Below are 22,366 nucleotides of genomic sequence, written 5' to 3'. Positions count from 1 at the left end.
CCCTCCCCCCTCTTTTTTCTCACTCACTTTTCGTAGATTCTTTGTGAATTTCTCATCATGTACCCTAGTCTCACTTATCTCCTCACCCCTTTAAACCCAGCCTCTGCCCTTGCAACCCTTTCCAGATTGCTTTAGCATGGAATTGGGGGTGGGGGAAGGCATTGCTTATCCCAGGGTTTGGTTGTTGTAGGAGGAGGTCCATCAGGTTCCAGTGTGGGTGTTTTGGGTCCCTGGACGAGGTCCATCAAGTTTCACTGTGGAGGAGAACTTGGGTTGTAAAACAACTGCCCATGAAATCGGTCTTTGTCATTGTATCCCAGGTGAAGTTTTAAAGGAAAAACCTATAGATACATAGGTAAGTTGAAAGCATGTATAAGCAAACCAGAAGTGCAGGGCTGCTTCTAAAGTCAATTTGGACTAGCTTTCTTATTCCCACAGGGATCTGGACAGAGGGTGGGGTGAGGGTGTGCATTTCCTGGCCAAATGTTTTCTGGTTTTGTCCTTGTTGTGACAGAAAGGGTCTTACACAGATAGAATTTTTTCTCTGCTCTTTGTGAATGATAAATAACGCCATAATTATTAAAACACTCAATGGTTCCCAGGGGAGATGTGTTATAATAGGCAGCTCGTCTGTGATGACATTAATAGATATACATAGTAACAACAGACATCCCACTGGAAATAACCAGGAGTCAGATCTTATTAATTTCCGCTGAGAATCTGCTGCAGGGCCACGGTCTCCTTTAATGACATGAAGTGCCTTATTAAGACTGGTTGAATATTAAATTTGCTGGGTGAACATAAACAGGCAAGACTGTTCTCCATGTTTGGGGCTGAAGAGGAAGAAGGGGTGTTTTATGTTGTTTTTGGTGACATTATCAAGGGTTTGGGCTGTTTAGCTTCCACTTGAATTGTATCTATTCCTGGGCTCGGAAATGCTCAGTCTAAGAGTGCTGCATCTTCGGGCTTTTTATCCTTTTGCTCTGGGAAACTGAAGAGAAGGGAAACTGATAGGAGAAGGCTTGGCTCTCAGAACATTCCTTTTGTAAGATGCCTAAAAATGTCTTCTTGTCCTTCATGAAAAGCTAGTGGCATGTTGGGGGTGGGGAGGAATCATCCAGTTGCACAGACATTCAGGTTCTGGCCAAAACCACAGGGTTTGGCTTGTTGTCGGATCTCTTCATTAATTTAAGGCATATTGTTGACAGGTCATGCTCATGTTAGATATTCTGTGGGAAACCAGGAGAGCGAGGAATGGGTTTATATTTCTCAGGGTCAGGGGAAAGAAAGACTGAGGTGGTGGTATTGATTTTATGAGGAGAAAAAAATGTAAAATGGAATTAGAAAAATCAATATGAAGGATCTGAAATCGTGGGGCATTTAAGAGTAAAGGCATTAAAGTTGTAGTTTTAAAAAATGAACAGTTTGGTCCTGATCCTGGTGCACATTCTCTCTCTCTCTCTTCCTCTCTGTCTCTGTCTCTCTCTGTCTCTCTGTCTCTCTGTCTCTCTGTCTCTCTGTCTCTCTCTCTGTCTCTCTCTGTCTCTCTGTCTCTCTCTCTGTCTCTCTCTGTCTCTCTGTCTCTCTCTCTCTCTCTCTCTCTCTCTCTCTCTCTCAGAATAATTGGAATGTTTTCTGTTTTTAGTTGTGAGAATTGAACCTAGGGCTTTATGCATGATAGACAAGAGCTCTGGGAACTGCTCTGTATTCCCAGGCCCTAGACAGAGTTATAATGGACTCACATCATGATTAAGTGAAGAACCAGCCTGCCTCTATCTTAGGCTTAAAGGCTATTTTATAGTAAAGATGAACTAGGCTTATTCCTGCTTATTATTAAACCTCTGTTTCGCAAGGATTTCACTCTGCCCCACCTGTAACTTTAACTGCAAATGGTTCTGTGCTGCCTGTTCCAGGAAACAGGAGTCATGTCTTTGTTTCAAAACGTGGTATCTTGCAACCCTACCTTTGTTTCAGGAGGGGCTGACTTGTTATACTTAGTTTTCTGCTCTTGTAATCCTGACTATTTTGTCCAACAAATGTCCCATTCGGAAAAACTCTCTACCCTGAACTGTATGAAAGCCTTGTCTTCTTCACATTCAAGACTGACATCTCAAGCCCCACCTTAGTAGGAAGCAGCCCTAGTTTAAAAAAACAAAAAACAAACAAAAACCAACAACAACAACAACAAAAAAAACCTTGCTCTAATCAAATGCTTGCCTTCCATGATTCGGGTTGGAGGTTTTTCTCCAACCCAAATGGGTTACCTTCCATCTTTGGGATTAACATTAGTAACTCCTATAGAATTAGCTCAGTCATAGTGGGATTTAGGGCCCTGCATAGCTTCCAGGAGGGGAAATACCTCTAGTGGGGAAACTTCTAGCCATTGAGGCATATTGAACCTCTTTTTCCAATCTCTAATCAAAGGGTTAATTCTTCTGGGATAATTCTGTAGGATCTTGTGGAAACTGATGCGTGTACTGTACGTGGGGAGCTCACGATGCCTTCAGTCCCTTATTGTCTCTCTTCTTCAAGGCAATGTATGATCCTTTTTCGGGAACTCTGGAACAATGATCTTCCTCAAAAACCCAACCCCAGACATTGCCCTCTTCATCTGTCTTAGATGCTTAAGATTTCAACTGAAAATGTCAGGTAGTTATCAGATCCTTTTAAGGCCACGGCCACTGTTTTAAGGAACTGATTTTAGTCCACAACTGGCCCCACCCCCAACTCACTTGCTATAACTTTCATGTGTCTGATTCATTTATATGAACTTACTCATTTAGGACTACTATTTCTGTGGGGTCAGAAAAGCCATAGTTCTAGACCAGCCCTTCTACCACTCACCACTCTTCAAGGTTTATGGCTAGAAAAAGACAAAGGATGCTATGTGGAACATCATTTTAAAGCCAGGGAATTGGCTGGTTTTATACAAAGGAGCAAATCAACATCTTGAGGACAAAGAGTCCCCTTTTACAAAAGGGTCCCCAGGAGGAGATGGTGGTCAGACAAAAGTCTCACCATGACTCAGTCAGTCTCCATGAATGTAGCTGCAGGGACTGACCGCTTTGCCCTGTACTCACAAGGCACAAACACTTGAAACTTTGTGTGTGTAATACTTTAGAGCTCTGTGTAAAGCTTGGCTTTGTCTTCTTTCTTCCTTACCTTTCCCTACAGTGTTTGGAACCCGATGTGCTGTTACTCACAGCTGGGGGAGATTTGAAGGATGAGCTGAGAGAGGAGGTAATCCAGAGAGTTTCACTCCTCCTCCTCTATTACATCATTCATCAGGAAGAGATCTGTTCTTCCAACCTCAACATGAGCACCAGGGAATATGAGTTTTACCTGCACAGTCTACTTGGCCTCAGGCAGGATGAAGACTCCTATTTCCTTTCAGAAAAGGAGACTGATGACATCTTGGCTTTCACCAGGAAGCACTTTGGCACTTCTAGTCGTCAGGTAAGAAGTAAAGAATGGGGGAGCTGTAGGATTGGTCTTAGTTTTACCACTTATTCCTAGGTCATGGGTGAACATCTAAGAGAGATAACTATTTCCGGCTTAACTCCAGGATAGTAAGTGACATAATCTAAAAGTCCAAGAGGAAATGGGATGACTAAATGTCAGATGACTTTTAGGCAGAAGCTGGGTGGGTGGGCGGGTGGGTGAGTAGGCAGGCCAGGTGACAGGGCAGCTCTCATCTCCCTAATAACCATGACTCAAAGCTTTTGAGCCACATCCAAGAGATGAACTAAAGTGGTGGAAGGCCATGTGTCCATTTGTCATGGCTTCTGTCCAAGGAAGAAGGTGGAAACAGTTTAAGAGATGATTTATCATTAGTGATTTCATCGATGAAATCACTTGCAAAAGCATTATTTGCAATACTCAACAAACAGCAGCCCAATGCTGCTTAGCACTGTATGTCCAGGCTTCTTATCTACCCCCAGCCCAGGACAGGGGCACGGCACCTGTCTTCATTGCTATTCTAGGAATGATGGCCTTTCAAGCATACTTTTACTTTCTGGTTTACAATGGGAAGTTTCAGCAAACAAAGGTATCTGAATGCAATGTTTATTATTATTATTATTATTATTATTATTATTACCCATGGAGTTGAGGAGATGGCTCAGGAACAAAATGCTTGAAGTACCAATACAAACACCTGCATTTGTGTCTCTAGCACCTATGTAAAAGCCAAGGGTTACAATTACTCCTGCAGTCTTGGGGTTGGAGAAGAAAAGGCAGTTATTTGGGACTTGTGGTCAGTTAATCTAGCCAAAATGGCAAGCTACAAGTTTATTGACAGACACTGTCTCAAAAAAAAAAAAACCATAAAGGTAGAGGATAATTACTGACTGACTTCTGGCTTCCACATGGTCATAATCAGGGTACATACACATTTACACACATATTTATAACACACACACATACACACCCACCACCAACACCACCAGTCATTGTCATCATCATCATCACTGATACTGGGGATTGAACCCAGGGCTTTGGGCTTGTTAGGCAAGCATTCTGCCACTGAACTACATCCTCTGCCTCATAAATCTTGAGTCATATTTCCAGAAGAGTTCTTTGAGGATCCATACCACAATTTGAAGGGGTATGAACATTATTTATGAAACAATGGTTGTGCATCTTTATTATCTTTTGAATTATTCATTGATTTCTTTAAAAAAAAGCTTAATTCTTAGTCTCCATTCTGTTGTCCAAGAGGAAAAGGTCTCTGCTGGCCTGTTCTGGCTCAACAACCAGCAAATCCCCTTTCTAAATGTTACAAATGTGCTTAATATCTCTTCTTACTTAGTATACAAGAAAAAGCATATTTACTAAAGACCTTGCAAAGATCTGTCTGTATGCCACCTCTAATTCTGTGAGTATTAACCTTTGACCAAATTAGTCCTGTTTCCATGTTAGGAAAAGGTTACTTAATAGAATTTAATTTTTAGCTTGAATAAGGATGTGTTCCTAAATGTAACATCTTCATTGCGATTTCTCTATGATGTAATATTGGCTTGAATTACCCACTAGGATTTTAGATATCCTGCCCCTTTACTGGTGTAGATTAAATAGAAATGGAAATCCAGAACTTAAAGGCAAATGATGGGTAGCAGTGGGTTTCTAGTTACACTGCCCACATGGTCAGTGTTCAGCCTTTACAGTATTTGTAAGATCAAACATCTATAGAGAATAAAATAACAGGACATAGGAAACTACTTTTTTTTCATCTAGTTAACAAGAAGCAAACTACTGTCATGCACCTTTCTAGGCTTTACCACAGTGATCTTCCAACTACACCAATGTATATATGTGACTTCTGGATGGTTCCTGTAGTCTATTTACCCACAATGACCTAAGTGGCCAGTCAGTCAGTCAAGCCTTTGCAGAAGGCTGGTGACATCTCTCTGCAGACTGATGCTTTGTCCTAGACAGCATAGGAGTTGCACACCAGTCTATCCCTTGCAGTCCCAGCTCTTAAAATGCATAGAACTTGACTTCCACAGGGCAGTCCTCTAGTAGCCATTCTAGATGGTCCTCAACCAACTTCTAGGAGAAGTGGCTTTATATCTTAGTGTCCTCATCCAGCCATACTACAAGACCAGAATATAAATGCCACCCCATTCCTTCACTATCACCTCCATAAGTAACTCCATAAGTAATTTCATTATCTTCGACCAATCCCCAGTGCTTGACTTTGCAGTTCTTTCTGCTATTTTCTGGGTATGTGGTAAACATACATGGGTCTGTCCATAGCTCATCCTAGCCCTGCCTCTTCTGGAAGATAGATATTGATTGTACTCTAAGGACTTCTTGAGTCAAAAAATGGCTGGAGATTCTACCCTCAACAGAACCTCTCATAATACATTGTTGCTAAATTCTGGAAAGTCCTATGAGAGAAGGGAACAAATTGAAACATAACAGCACAACCTTCAAGGTAATGTAAAATTTTCATAGGCTGTAAAAAAGAATGTTAGAGGCATGAGGTTCATCAAGACAGTACAGACATGAAATACTTGGTCACCCAGTCCCACAACCAGTAGGAAAACAGCAGTGAATACTTGTTACCAGCCTGTGTTCTCCTTTTTATACAGCCTAGAATCCCAACCGTAGGGAGTGACACCACCTACATTGGATGGCTCTTTCTACTTCAGTAAGAAACTCTCCCGTGGGCATGCTTAGAAACCCTTCTCCCAGGCGATGTTGAACCTCATCAAGTTGACTGTTAAGATTAATCATTTCAGGTCCCAGCGTGCCATCAATGCTAGGATGCAGTTGAAAGTCATCTAGCCTACAAGAGTCCTTGAATCTGGGAGAAAATTCATCAAGGGAAAGGACGCAAGCTGTAAGAGCAGAGTATGCACTTCAGAAAGTCTGTCTTTAAGACAATCATAAGGAAGGGTAGATAACTCGGATGCATGAGGGTGGGATTAGGTTTGAAAAAGTCAAACGTTTCCCAAATCGAGTCCCCCCCCAGGTAGTAGATGATGACATCATTCCTACAAACCAGTCTTCTTTTAGATATACAGTTCCTCAACAGAACTCCAGAAGTTAACATTTCCCCCTTGTTTTTGGCTGTAGTGTATGGAAACTAAGATTTTGCAGAGGGAATCTGGCATTCAGAGCAGCAATGGTGCTGACGAAAAGACACTTCCTCAGCTGGCCGCAACCATCATCGCTCTGTCACTCCAAGGAGTTTGTCTGGGGAGAAAAAACTTGCCTTCCCCAGATGATTTTACAGAATATATTTTCAGTTTCCTGAATAGTACCAATACCCTCCACCTATCTGGTAAGATTGTTTTTCGCAAATTTCATTTCCAAGTCACATCTGTCTGATTAATTGTGCCAGAAAACAAAGGCTATACTATTTTGTTGACTGAATTTATCCATGTCTGTTTTAAACATTGTCATATCTTGGCATGTGATAAAGAGGGCACAGATGGCCTTTTAGGGCAGAAGTCTATTGGCTGATGAAGCATATACACAAACTTGGTCCATTTTTGTAGGGGCATGGAATCAAATTAAAAATTGAAAAATCCTAAATTATTAAATTTATAAATTTAATAATTTTACATTACCTTGAGGGTTGTGCTGTTATGTTTCAATTTGTTCCTTTCTCTCATAGGACTTTCCAGAATTTAGCAACAATGTATTATGAGAGGTTCTGTTGAGGGTAGAATCTCCAGCCATATTTTTTTTGACAGATTTAAAATCCTGTCTTTGAGAACTAACTAAACCCTTCCCTATTTCATACATAACATTGGACCTGAGATGGCAGAGCATGGAATGATAAAAATGCTGTTCAAAATGGCCCAAGAGAGTCTGCAGAAGCTTGCATGTAATCATAAAAGTAAGCCATTTCTTTCTCAGCAGAAGTAACTTGTATGTTATTCATCTACTTCTGTGTTGGGAATTGGTAATAATGCTTTGTATGAATTCTGCTCTCAAAGCCACTTCCAGATCTTAGGATCTTTGCCCCCAACTGGCTTTGACTGATAGTAAAGAATGGCTAGACAGGGAGATGGGGTAGGACTTTTAGATTGCTCAGGCAAGGGACCAAGAGAAAAAAAAGCAGAAAGATGAAACTTAAAGGCCCGCTGGCATGTAAGAATCTGGGAAAGTAGTCCTAGCGGCCACTTCCCCAATTGGGTCTGGGGTAGCAGAGATGAAATATAGATTTTAAAAGAGGTTAATTCAGGAATACCAGAGAAAGTGTTTGCTAGCCATGGGGAGGTTTAGAAGTGCCTAGCCACTGAGCTACTCAAGGCATATCAAAATTAGCTAGTGTGTGTGTGTATGTGTGTGTATTTCTTTCATTCATGAATCCAGAGAGCTCTTTGGTGGGTGCAGAGTGCATGCTCTGCCTCGAGTCAAAGTGGTTTAAGTAATTCATCGGATTTCATTTATGATAAAATTATTTCGAGGCTCCAAGATGAAATGTGCTGCAAGGAAGGAGATCTGAATATTGATATTGTATGTTTCTTTGTACTTAATAAGGAAAATGACTTGAAAGCTAAGTATCTGAAATGAGTTGAAAGTTTCAATATCTGAATCTAAGTGTCTGAAGGTGAATTTTCTTTTTGATCTCATTACCAATACCAGCCTAAAGTAATCAGTTCTCAGCACTGGAGAATGTTGGACCACGTTTTCCTGAGTTTTAAAAATCTATATTTTTTTTAATGAATCAGGGTCTAGATAAGATCCACAAAATGAGCTAGAAAGATGGGTAAACTGTGTCCTGTGAAAACATAAAGACGCTAAGTTGAGATTCTGCACAGCACATCAACATCTCAATAAAGCCAGGCATGGTAGAGATTAGTGATCTCAACATTCCTCTGGAAAGACAGGCAGAGACAGAAGACTCCCTCAGAAGCTCATGGGCCAGCTAGCCTGGCATAAACAGTGAGAGCAAGAGTCTGTGTCTCATGCAAGGGAGAAAGTAAGGACTGACACTGTAGACTTCCACATGCATGCTGTGCACATGCGTGTCTATCCTCACACAGATAAACACACAAGCACACACATAGACAAATTATATCTGAAATCCACAAAATGTAAAATGTTGGTAGGATTCTCATTTCCTTTACAAGTGCCATATATGCCTCTACCCTGATCCTGTCTATTTTATCATAAATTATTTGTTGGGGGAGTAAAAGGAGTGATTGCCCTGTTGATTGCTGATTGCATTCAGAATGACCATGAACGTCCACACTATCCATTTCCTGTGACTTGGTGGCTGTAGGTGGAAATTTGATTCATTGTCATTTATTTATTGAAGAACACTATTTAATGGTTGGTGGTTTCCATAAAACAACTGGTAATATTTGGTTATCTTTTCTATGAGGTTCATAAGCTTTTGGTAATTGGTTATATGAAGCTTAGATAAAATGATGATCTAATGCTCTGTTCTGGCCTTGTCTCTGCTCTCTGGTCCTTTTGATCTATCTCTATTGGGAGAATGCAGAAAAGAAACACATATTATATAAGACATGCACAGTACATTTTAGAGTAGAGGAAGGCACATCTTCACATGATGACAGTAGACAACAGACCAAGTGCCCTTGTAGAACACCCACAGTGCTTGGGGAGGAATGTCATTTGTAACACATTATACATTGTATTCAATAATATATCTTTCAACTTCATTATGCCTATGTGTGTTTTTGTGGAGTGTATGCATATGTGACTTTTATAGATTAAGTTTGTAATCTGCTTCATGAAAATTGTTATTTGCATTGGTTTCCTGAAGTTTCAGACACACACACACACACACATATACACACACACACACACATACACACACACATACACACACACACACACACACACACACACACCATGTCCAAACAGTATTGTCTCCTTCCAATTCCTGCAATTTTCCTTGCCCTCTCATCTGCCTGCTTTGTTTAATAATTGCAATACAATATTCAAGAATACAGTGGGTTACTTATATTCCTGTCATTCTGAGCTTGAAAAAAAAACCTGTAATATTTTATCATTGAATTTATTTATATTTATAGATATATTTACAGAGTCTCTTACACTAACCTACAATTTCTAAAGCTCTTCATTTCCTATAATAAACTTGAACAAACTGAAATTTTACCCAAAGGAAAGTTCAGTTTGTTTCTTTTCAACCTAAAGAATTTCATTCCAGGACTGGCAAGATGCTCAGTGTTGTAAATAGGTCTTACTGTTCTTCAGTTCTCAATATCCATACCAGAAGACTTGGAACTTGCTTGAAACTCCAGCTTGAGGGAACTCACTGCCCTCTTCTGGCCTCTATAGGCACCTGGGCACACATACACATACTCATACTCACATATACATACATGTATATAAATAAAAGGAGAACATAATTCTGTATTTCTTGTACTATATGTCCACTACCAAAAAAAAATTCTCATTTCCTATTTGCTTGGATTTTATTTTTCCCAATTTATTTTGAGGGTTTGTTTTGTTGGATATAAAACCATTAACAACCATTTCTTTCCATTCTATGAATACATCATCCTGTTATTTTTTTGGTTCTCATTGATCAGATGGGAAGTCAGCCATCACCTGTTTCACATATCTGAATCACTTTATCTTGTTGCTTTCAAGACTTTATCTTTGATTTTAAGCTGGTTGACTATAATGTGTATGGACATGGATGTTTCCTTACTTAACCTCCTTGTGCTTGGTAAAGTTCCTCAGCATCTAATGAGGATTTTGTAATACACCTGAGTTCTTGACCATTGTTTCCATCAGCATCTCTTCATGAGCCTTTGTTCTGTCTGCCTGTGGCTGCCAATCTGTATCTGTTGATAATAACTGTTGTTTTCTAGGTCTCTGAAATTTAATCCAGTTCTCCCCACCCCTCTATTCTGCAGAAAAAAAATCTTTCTGCTACCCAATCTAAATGATGGGTGAATTTTACTTTCTGTTTTCTTACAAATATCATTTATTGATGTTTTTGTAATTATTTTTCAGTTTTGTCTCAACACTACAGAATATCTGCTGGAAATTTTATATAACTTTTATCATCTTATTGAAAATTGGCTTTTATCTAATTTTTTTTACCATGGTTAGCTTTAATTATTTAAATATGGTTTTGTTTAGTTTCTTAAACATAATATTGCTAACTGCCTTGGGGACTTTGGGTATGAAATTCTACATTTAGGAATGTTCTGAGATATACCTGTTGTTTGCTGTTTTTCCTGAACACAGGTCACATTTTCTAAATTATCCGGAAAGCTGGTAATATTTTTGTTCTTCTTTAAAATTGGTCATTTACAATAAAATTATTTGATAATCTTAATAATGCTTGTTTTACTGTTTAGGAAAATTATATTTTACTTAAAAAGTAATGCCATATAGAATGGGCATTTTATTTAGTTGCTCTCTGTATTCATGTTTTTAATAGCAAAGAGATGAATTAAGAATACTGAACTACAATATATGTGTGCCATCAACAGCAGAATTAAAAATAAGAGCTAGTGCACCTCTCTAATCTCTACATGCTTTCACTTATTTCCTCTTTTTGCATATACATTTAAAAGGAAAACATTTTGATTGATTTATATACATGAAAGAACTATGCAATCTTTTGAGGATGTAGGTTACATTAAGGGACTAAATTTCCTGAAGATCGGGCCAGTTTTTAACTTCATATTTTTTAATTACAATTTTTATTGCATTTTAGTTATTTTATACATATGTATGTGTGAGTGCATGGATATGTTTGTGTATATGTGTATAGACATGAGGGTACCGCAGTTCGCAAGAAAAGATTAGAGGAAATCTGTCTAGAGTTGGTTGTCTCCTTCCACCACTTGGGACCCAGGAATCAAAGTGAATCATGAAGTCTGGTAGCAAATGCATTGACTCTTGAGCCATTTCCTTTCTCTTTCATCAGTGAAATGTATGTCTCCTGGCTGCTCGCTTTTATTATGTCTTGGTTGTAACAATGTAGGATTATTCTTGAAAGAATTATCACCCAAGTTTAGCCAAGATCTTTTGACAGATTAGTACCTGTGGGAAGTACATACATCCTTTTGTTGTTCCATTTTAACCTTTCTCAATAGAACCAGTTTACCTTGTTAAAAAGTTTGTGCTGTGGCCATGGAAGTCGTGACTACTCTAAATGTGACCTATCTATTCTATGTGACACCAGATTTTATATGAAATTTCTAGAACTAGAGCAACTTCTGAGCATACTTTCAACCAGAAGGGCCTGTGCCAAAAAGGATAGTCTCCATCAACACCAAAGGAAACAAAATACAGTGGTACATGGTTTGAGAGACCCCAAGGCATCTACAGCAATGGACAACAAATCTGACGATCATTCTGTTTCCTGGGATCAGGTATTTCCATTTTTTATGTTATCATTCTTTATTGCTGAAGAAAGTTCTAGCAGAATTAAAAAAAACTTACGAAGAAAATGTGCATTTTTCTCAATGCATTCTATCTCTCTATGTGTGCTTATAGTTTTCTTTTTCTGTAAGTGGATTTCTACAAACATAGAAATAGGCCAAAATTTTAGGGTTTCTTTTAGGTCCATACTGAATATATGAATAAATAATTTAGAAATGATATACTAAGCACTTAATATGGACTTATGCTATCTTGGCATGAAGAATGCCAAATTGGTCAAAGATAGGCCTTAGGCATAAGAATCGTACAAATCAGTAGAGGATTTAATCATTACATATGTAACAATAGTGATAAGCAGATACTTTAAATTTACTGTAGATTAGGAAGAGATTCCTTTGTGTGTTGACTATCAGAATCATATTTGTATAATAAATTGGTTCTTTCAAATGGTTCTGGGAATTATCCTAGGCTATATAAGTATACTATCATTGAACTACATTCTTAGCTCTTTTAAGATTTTTATTTTTTTCTTGACATGTGTGTGTATGCATGTTTGTGTATGTATATGTGTACCATGTGATTAGAGGTCAGAGAATGTAGTAGAGTCTTCCTCATTGATTGTCACCTTATATATTGAGGTAAGCTCTCACTCAAATTCAGAGCTCACCAATTTTGCTTCCATAGTAAGCCAGTGTGATCTGGCAGTCCCTTCTCCATACTTACAGTACACCAAGAGTACAGGCGAGTTTCCGGACCTGTCCAGATTTTGTGTGTGTTATGGGGATCCAATCTCGGACTCTCACACTTACATGGCAATTATTTAACATGTTGAGCTATCTCCCCAACCCCCACTTTTTATCTTGAGGCAGAGTCTCACTAGTTTCCTCAGTCTTGTCTGAATTCTTTATCTACCCAGAAAGGCCTTGCACTTTCAGGGCTCCTGCTTCTGACTCTTCAGCAGCTGGGATCAAAGGTTTTGCTTCTCTTTGTACTCACCCTGTATGGTCAGCTCATGCGCAAATCCATTCTTAAGACAGATATTTCACTGTGTCACATAACAGTCTTGAGAAGCCCATTAGAAAACAAATTTCATTCATCTCAAGAAGCCCAGCATTGCACAGACTTGTATTGTAGAATATTTTTCTGCATAGCTCATTACAATGTTCAGAAGTTAATGTCCCATGGTATTGGATCATACTTATTAACTATTTATTATACATTGGGCATGGAGTTGTATATCTCATTCATATGAAAACTATTATATAAGACTACTTTTTGTAATATTTCATCCTAATGGTAAGGCATAGAGGTAGTAATTGCTTAAATTAAATTGCAGACACAGAATGTGCGTATAGCTTGGTTAATAGCATAGTCTTTACTCTTTGTTCTTTATTCTATTATTATTTAGAAAATGTTCAAGTAAGTTAATTACACACACATTTTAATAAGAAACACTATTGTGGAACATTTTACACACACACACACACACACACACACACCTTCTTTGAGGTCAGGGAACAACATGAAGGCATCAGTTCTTTCCTTCTATCACATGGTTCTCAGCAATTGAACTGAGACCTTCAGCCTTGGTGGCATGAATCTTTATTCAAGACTTTCTTAAGTTGCAATTTTTTATGCATACAAGCCTACTTTTTACTTTTAAACTGCAAAAACAATCTTTACTCTTTTTAAAGACATTTTTTAAAGGCATGTTGCATTTATTTTAGGAATGTTTGTCTAAGTATGCCTATATAACATGAAAGAACAAAACTGTAGGTAAAACTGGACAAAGATAAATTCTGTCAAAAATAACAGTTATTTTTGCTGTTTGTTTGTTTGTTTGTTTTTGTATAGGATGTTAACAGAGACAGGTCACTCTATTATTTAATTTTTATACTGGCTAGCTGACATAGCATTCCCTTCTAAACTTAACCTTTCATTTCTTTTGAAAACACGTTTTGACTTAGCCTTGTTATGTGAGATAGTATCAAAGCCACCAATTTCACTACCACATGGTTCCTTTTTAGCATATAAAATTGGCTTTGTACAATCAAAGTTTCCCCAATTGAAAAATGGGGGAAAACAAAAACTTGTAAACTTCTGAGGGGTCTCTGGTTAGAATACCATGCAACACATTGTAAATCTGTCTCTCTTTGCCAGAAAGAAAAGATACATTTCAGGAATATGAAATTATACTCAGAATGAAAGAGAGGTACTATATATTTTTAAATAAACCTTGGGAGATAGATAACAAAGGGTTAACAATGCAAAGGTATTGAGGGAAGTTGGAATGATGTCATCGCAATGATGTCTCATACATCTGTTGCAGTCCTGTGGAGCTCTGCCTCATTGGGTGGCTCTTCCAGCTGATCGAAGGCTGAGGTTTGTAACTCTGTGTTTTCTTCATACAGGCTTGCTTCTCTGCTAGGCAGCTGGTGGAGATATTTCTTCAAAACCACAGCAATCTGTCCATTTCTCAGGAGGACTTTAAGCAGCTAAGTCCAGGGATCATCCAACAACTGCTCAGCTGCTCTTGTCAGATGCCCATGGACCAGCAAGTAAAGCCCCCACCCACCACTCTGGAGAGTAAGTCTGGGTTCCTCACCCATGTGCACGATGCATGTAGTAATAGTAGGAAACACAACATACCCACGGTGCAGCAGGAGCCATCCTAAGCATTATACATTTACCAACTTATCTCATCCTTCATATAGAGAGGAGGGATGATCACAGTTTAGAGGTGAAGAAACACAGGCACAAGTATTACACACTTGTTAACACAATGGCATTGGAAGTCAAGCCAAGTCAAAAGTCTCTGATGCTTTTCAGTGACTTTTTGTTGTTACCTTTGAGATGGAGTTTTGCTTAGTATCTCAGGTGGACCTTGATCTTATGATCTTCCTGTCATAGTCTCCCAAATGCTGGGATAATGGATATGTATCAGCATGCGAGATGATTTTCAGAGAATATTTATTATTTTGTATATACTTTACGTAAATTGTTTCTGTCCCTCATATTTGACTAAATCATGAAGCAACTTAAAATTCTATGATTAAAGAGTCTGGAGAAGGATCAATCAGCAAAGCACTCACTAGGCAAGTGTGGGGACATGAACTGGGTTCCTAACACCCATGCACAAAAGCCTAGTGTGGTAGCATGTGGCTGAAATCTCAGTTCTGGCAAGTAGAGACAGGACAATCCCAGGCAGATCGATGAATTCTAGGTTCAGTAAGAGGCTGGGGTTTAAAAAGGAACAAATAAAATATAGAGTAATTAAGGAAGTCACTCTATGTTGATATGTTGAGCCCACACTTCACATTCATGAATGTACACACACACACACACACACACAGAGAGAGAGAGAGAGAGAGAGAGAGAGAGAGACAGAACAGAGAGAAAGAGAGAGAGAGAGAGTACAGAGAGTCAGAGAGAGACAGAGAGACAGAGAGATTGACAGACAGAGAAGGGGGAGAAATGGCATGTAAAAAAAGAAAACATACTGATATTGGAATTGAAAATATTTACCTGAGACATATTCTTCAGTCTCAGGCACTCTGAGATTCTGAGCAACTTGTTCTTCCAGTTTTAGGGCCTGGCTCTTTTCTTGGTGCCTGGTGCATACAAGTTGCTTACAGAAAAGCTAATTGAATTTGAGATTTATGGGGAAAAAGAACCTCTAGACTCATCTAGGGAAATCTTTTAAAATATCCTATTAATAACATACAGCAAATACCACTTTCAACCTCATTTCTAGGAAGGGAGCCCATGACCTTGTTTAGATAAAATTTCAGCAAGTTCTGTAATGATGGGAAATATTGAGACAGAAGCTGGTGCTAAGTCACCAGACACAGGTCAAGATGCCATGATGCTTGGCCTGGGGCTGACAGCAAATCAGCAGAGTACTTCACAGCACATCAGAGATTTTATGACTTCCAGGCTATTCCACTCACTAGAAAGAAGGCAAAATCTAGTTCAGAGAGTCTTTAGAAGCTCCAAAGTCATGAAACATCCATTTTCCTCCAGTGTCAGTTTGTATCTGCCCACAGAACAGAAGGAAGTTGGGATACTAGACACTTTCAGATTTTCACTTGTCTTATGAGGTTTTGGCATGTTATAATCTCTTGTAGGTACTATTCAAAACTCCCAGTTGCCCATGTTGAAATTCTAATTACTTTATACATTTAGGAGAAAACAATGCCATCCATTAATAAAGTCCAGCTGGGAATAGATGGGCTATGAAAATCCTCAAAGATGCTTTAATAACATGGGAGTTCTTGTGTCCTTAATAAATTAGAATGAAATATAACAGCTGTGTAGGTATATGAGCATCCCAGCCATCCTTAAAGTTGTTAAAATTAACTGTTGTAAAATATGCACATCATAAAATTTACCTTCACTTTTTTCTTCAGATGCAGAGGAAGGGAGTCGGGGCCCTGTGAATTCTAAGCACACGCTGTACCACTGGCCTGGGCTCCCAACTCCTTAATTACTTTTGTTTGTACAGTTCAGCAGTGTTCTGTGTATTCACATAGATATGAAACAGCTAACTTTTCATATTTCCAAACTCGGCCAAGGCCGAGTCTTCATTATCCCCTAAAGCAGTATAGAGGGACTCCACAGTGAAAGGTTGGCAGAGGAGGTGAGATGACCACCGAGGACTGGCAACTTCCTGCCTTTGCCAACTCCCTTTCTCCCTGTGAGGTGAGAGCTGGGAACCAACAAAACAGCTCTTAAAATCTCCAGCTTCTTGCTGTGTGTTCGCTTACATCATTAACATGATCTGATGTGAAGGGCGAACCTTCTAGAAAAATGTAAGTATGGTAGGAAAGGAGCATTAGTTACTTGAAAACAATGCTAACGATCTGTTCTTTGGCAGTTTCATTCATGGACACAATGTATCTGGATCATAGCTACCTCTAGGTCTCCTTTCCCACTACCATGAGCCCCTTAACACATCTCCATACTTCTTGTTCTCTTTTTTTTTTTTAAATCAAAACAAAACAAATCAACAACAAAATCCAGGGAATCCAATTAGTCCCACCAACCTGCTAATGAGTGTGGAGCTCTGCATCTGAACTTGGAAAACCTACTGGCAGTCACACCCCTGCTGAGAAATCACTCCCCTCCCCCAGCTATCATAGCTCCTGAGCTAGGAGGGGGGCTTCCTGTTCCCCTCCCCCAGGATTCTTCTATTATAACACACTGTAAGAGGATCTTTCCTTTGAGGCTACGATTGAGGGGCTAGAGACAACTTGGCAGGTCAGAGTGTGGACAGCTTTTATGGACAGGGGTTTCGTTCCAAGCATCCATGTCAAATGGCTAACAGCTGCCTACACAGGCACCTACATATGCTCCACATAATCACAGACACTCATGTATGTCAGACAATGTTAACCCCAAAGATGGGAGAAGAAAGACAACTGATCCAAATCATCATGGCCAAATTAATTAAAGCAAGCAATTAATTGAACGAAGTTGCAAGCTTTTAAAAAAAATCATACATACAGGCTGCCTCTCCTTAAGGTGGGGGTTGGATAGGTTATGTTGGATTCAAGGAAGGCAGCAGGGTAGGGAATTTCCAAATAGGCAATTCGATGGACAAAATAGGCAGAAAATAAGTATAACAAATTAGTCACAATGGCCTCCTGAAGCAAAGACATGATTTGCAAGGTAGTTATAACAACAGGAAGTCATAACAAGGTATCCATAACTGCCCTTTTGAAACAAAAGTAGGGTTGCAAGATGGTTATTAACCTTTTGAAACAAAGACAGGATCACCATTCTTAGAAGAGGCAGTACAGAAGTGTTTGTGAGGCATAGGAGGCATAGCCCAATCACTGAGAAACATGTCTCATCACACATAGTAATGAACCTAGTTTGTCTTAACTATAAGGTGGCTTTTAAGTTGAAGTTGGAGACAAGCTGGTTCTTGAGTCACCCCTCCCCCTCTGCCCTCTCCTATCCACACAAGTAGGATGATCTATGTGAAGTGCAGAATGAAACTACCATCTTTGGATGGTACCATCTTGGGACACTACCATCTTTGTAGGCACTGGGGTCAAGACCTTCAGGGACTGACCTCATGGTTTATATTTTCTTACACATTTCAATATAGTAGGATTTGTAACCAGTGACCTTTAAAAGAAGAATGAATTTTATTGGCTGATAAACAGAGCTCATGGCTAGGACCTAGATGAAAGCTCTTTGATGAAGATAAGGATAGATTCTATTGATGGAGGAGGCAAAGTACATGGGGCCTCTTTCTCAGGGATGAGTTCTAGTCACTGCAGGATTAGGGCCTGACAATGTTCAGAATACCGGGGATTTAGGTAGAGGCTGGCTCCTAATATACTCGCAAAGAATCACCAGGCTGAATGGCCTCGTTTCCCTCAGATATTCCAGGTGGCCAGGCATCATTGCATGTTGAAGGAAGTAGTTCTGTGTGACTGACAATCCTGCTTCCTCCCATGATTTTTCTAAGCTGTGTTTTCTGCACACATATCATATGAATAATTAAAAATAATAAAAGTAAAATCTGATAGACTACAATTGGATTTAACCGTGAAAACTGAAGGGTTCCATTTGCTCCTTAGTTTTCCATACACAGATATTAATTTAAAAAATAACTAATCTTAAACTCTTATTGAATTGCCAGCTTTTGTAGTTGCTGTGAGAGAAGCAACTTTAAGAAGGGAGAGCATGTGTGTATTTTGATTCACAGTTCCAGAGAACAGCCCACCATGGTGGAGCCTGAGGTGGCTGATTACATTACTTATGAAGTCAGCAGGGATCTTAGCTCACTTTCTCTGTTTCATTCAGTCCATGGGATGACGTTGTCTACACTTAAGGTGAATCTTGCTACCATCATTAACCTAAGCTAGAAAATCACTAAGACTCATTTTCTAGGGGATTCAAGATTCTGGAAGTTGATGATCAATCCAAACCACCACGTTTACTGACTATAAAGCCGATATTTGGAGAACTAGATTCATGGAATATACTTTAGGGGTTATAAGAATTCTTGTAAGAATCTAAAATACAAACTGTTAAATTTTATATTATCAGGGTTTTTTCACCTATAAGACCAGGTGAAAATTATTGAGAATTTCATTGATTTCTATATGTCAAATAGTTTTGAAAGCTTTTAGAAGGAAGTTCTTCTGAAGTGCATGCTCAGTTTGTATATAAGCCTTGGTCTGCAGTGAAGCCATATCCCATGCTCTCTCAGCACAGCTTCCTTGTCTTTGAAGTACTTAAGTGTCATTAGATGGAATCAGTACTAGTGTCTTTCAAGCAGGTGCTGGATTTACCAGACTGGAAATCACCTTTTTCTGTGGGTGGTAGACAGACTGTGTATGTACTTCTTTCAGTGGTTTTAAAGCAAGCAGAGGATAGCCTCAAAGCCTGAGGTGAGGGTCCTGGGTGGGGGTTGGGGGGAAGCAGAGTGACACAAACAAAAACTTCTTTTCTTAGTCTTTGCTGTAATAAAATAATCGGGGTGATTTATAAAGAACAGAAATTTGTCTCCCACAGTTCTGGAAGCCAAGAAGCGCAAGGCCAATGTATTGGTAGATTGTCTGTTTAATGTGGTGGTGATGGGGGTCTACTCTCTGGTTCATAGGATGCCATGAGCTCACTTTCTCCCCCTGCTGGAGATTCCTTATAAGCACCTACCGCATTCACTTGAACAGAGCCGGTGTAACCTAGTGACCTGAATGAATTCCTCACCTTTGTACTTTCACCTTGCGGGCTGGGGTGGAGGAGTAATAAACATTTAGAACACAGCAAGTCATAGAAGAACACGGTTCTTCACTTTTTGCTTTACAAAAAAAATAACCTTTTATCCCATACAATACTTAGAAAACCATGTGCGTCCCCATGGTTTGTGACCTCCGAAGAGTGGATTTGAATTTCCGCTAACTGAGGCCTGAGTGGAGAGCAGTGCACACTGACAGCCTTTGTCATCTCTTTTGACTAGAATATGGCTACAGCACAGCTGCAGTGACCCTCCTGACCTTGGGTTCCATGCTCGGGACGGCGCTGGTCCTTTTCCACAGCTGTGAGGAGAACTACAGTCTTATTTTACAGCTATTCGTGGGCTTGGCTGTGGGGACGCTTTCTGGGGACGCCCTGCTCCATCTCATTCCTCAGGTAATCTTGGTGTTTTTTCCATCCCAGATGGGCTGTGTCTGCTCTTTCTTTCCATTTAAAAACTTGAGATGTTTATGCAAAAGTTTTGGTGTGAAGTTTAGTAAACAAAGACAATGGCTGGCATTTTCCTTGGGAAATATACCATTCTCCCCGAGCATCTCTGTACCTGTGGAGGAGAAGAGAGATACACAGACAATGGGTCCATCCTCATTATCAGAATTTCTCAGCTTCTTCCCTCTACTCTCATAGACCAGACCCATTTCTCTCTGCTCTTGTGTTGTGCCCCCAAGTTTGTTTCTTCTTGGGTTTCTTGCCAATTGAATTTTTGCCTAGTTTCTGCCAATGGGAAGCACCAGGAGAAATTCAGGGCAGAAGGAAGAGAGACGGTCATTTTTCTTTCAACTCACTCCAGACTCTGGCTCTGGCACCTGCTCCAAAAGCAGCTGACAACCATCATGTTGTATCTGGAGGCTCCAGGCTCAGTATCACATCTCTCAAAGTTTCAGCAATGTCATTTCCTACCTTATCACCGTCAGAATTAATGTGGAAATAAGTTCTTGGATTACTATTCTTTGGGTCCCTGTTTCTCGACCCTGCATGAGTCTCTGCCACAGAGTCACCGTGAACATCTTGCTTCTGATCCCCCAGAAGAAACTTTCTTTTCTCACCTTAATAATGGTGTTTGGATTTCTTTCTTTTGCTCTGCGTGGTGTGTGTGTGTGTGTGTACACATGCTCATGTGTGTGTGCACATACACATGTGAGTTTTCGTGAGTGAGTTTGACCATGACTGTGGAGCCTGGATATCAACACCAGTAGGTGTCCTCACTGTTTGAGGCAGGGTCTCTCACCAAACCTGGAGCTCATCCAGTTGGTTATACTGGTGGCTACTGAGCTCCAGGGATCCACCACTCTCACTCAGCCCCTGAGTCCTGGGATTACAGATACATGCTGTGGCTTCCAGATTTTCAAGCAAGGGATCTGAAGTCAGGTCCTTGTTTTTGTGGGGTAAGTACTTTACTAACATCCTCTGGATTGAAACACCAAGTGGCCATCTGTTCAAGTCTTCCGAAGCTTTTTTATTTATCGGAAATAAAATGACTAAACTTGAGGCAGTGGCAGAGGTGAAGCGGAATACCTGCAAATAATAGGAATGGTGACAGCAGACTAAGGGTCATGCCCCCTGTGGAGTATAAAATGGTAAACATTTCTACAAGCCTCTGGCAATTTCCTTGCGGTCACTGTTGTTGCTTAGAGGCTCAATGATTACTTGATATTCAAAAAATTTGCAAAGTGAGCATTGGAGAAATCAAACAAGCCTCTGTTGGTTTTAGGTTCCCTCATAATCCAATTTTCGGGAAATATTTCAAGACTTCCTGTATTGGCTCAAGGCAATGGCCACAACCATTTTCTAGGTCACTGCAGCAGATACTGAGTTGTTTGTCACCTGGGATCATGGGAAATAGCAGGAGGCTGCCCAGTTTTTCCTCCAAGGAGTAGTGCACAGCTGGGGAGCGAGCCTGGACTTGAGGTGCTTAGAAAATGCTGCAGAACTGAGTGAAAACGTTAGCTTGTGTCTATGGTATTTAGAAGGCAAGGTTTTGGCTTGAAAAAAGACAGAAGAGTTCTTGGAAAGAGGAAGAAAAATCTTGTGTAAAGTGGGATGGAGAGCCAGAGAAATCAGTGGGCTGGGGAAGTTATCTGCATTTTCAGAGATCAGTACAGAAGGAAGAGAATACCACTGCTTGATTCGCTTTATAGTTGCTAAGTGTATTCAACTTAAAGATCTATGTCTTAACCCGAGATTGTTAGTTGTCCTTTTATTTAATTGTATGATACTATAATGCTCCAAACTTTATGAAATATTGATTATGAATATGAGGTGGATATACATAAGTGTTATTAATCAAATATGTTAGAGCAAGTAGACCACCATAGTCTGATTTTTACTTTTAAGTGCACATGTGTACTTACCTGTGTACACATGGTATCTGCAAGGGGATTGGTTCTAGGACTCCTGAGGATATGAAAGCCCACACCTGCTCAAGTTCCTTTGTGAAAAATTGTATTTAACATACATACAACCTATGTATAGCTTGTTATTTTAAATGATATTTAGATCACTCACAATATGTGATACAATGTAAAATAAATGCAACTCCATATTATTTAGAGAATAATAACAAGAAAAGCATAAGGCCTAAGTAGAAATGCAGTTATTTTTCTGAATATTTTTTATTCTTTATTTGGTGGATATATATCCCTAGACTATATTATATATACATAAATAATATATATGCTTATGTAGTTTCCATTTTCTTTATTTGGAACTCACAATCATCCTACTTCTACAATCCAGT

The 22,366-nt window shown here is 39.5% G+C and overlaps 1 protein-coding gene across 2 annotated transcripts in view; it reads left to right on the top strand.

Annotated features, from left to right (window-relative positions):
• Window positions 1-22,366, top strand: part of Slc39a12 (solute carrier family 39 member 12) — an 83,962-nt gene that overhangs the window by 2,004 nt on the left and 59,592 nt on the right. Inside the window, exons 3-7 of one of the 2 annotated variants that reach the window (XM_028764946.1) lie at window positions 3,175-3,456; window positions 6,583-6,790; window positions 11,677-11,846; window positions 14,268-14,442; window positions 19,835-20,007. In XM_028764946.1, coding sequence (XP_028620779.1) covers window positions 3,175-3,456; window positions 6,583-6,790; window positions 11,677-11,846; window positions 14,268-14,442; window positions 19,835-20,007 — 1,008 coding nt within the window. Of the gene's footprint in view, window positions 1-3,174; window positions 3,457-6,582; window positions 6,791-11,676; window positions 11,847-14,267; window positions 14,443-19,834; window positions 20,008-22,366 lie in introns of those variants that run through there. The other variant, XM_028764947.1, reaches the window with a different exon arrangement.

The sequence above is a fragment of the Grammomys surdaster genome, unplaced genomic scaffold, assembly GCF_004785775.1.
Source record: "Grammomys surdaster isolate TR1022 unplaced genomic scaffold, NIH_TR_1.0 146, whole genome shotgun sequence".
In the NCBI taxonomy this organism is placed as follows: domain Eukaryota; kingdom Metazoa; phylum Chordata; class Mammalia; order Rodentia; family Muridae; genus Grammomys; species Grammomys surdaster.
This window is presented reverse-complemented; position numbering and strand designations above follow the sequence as displayed.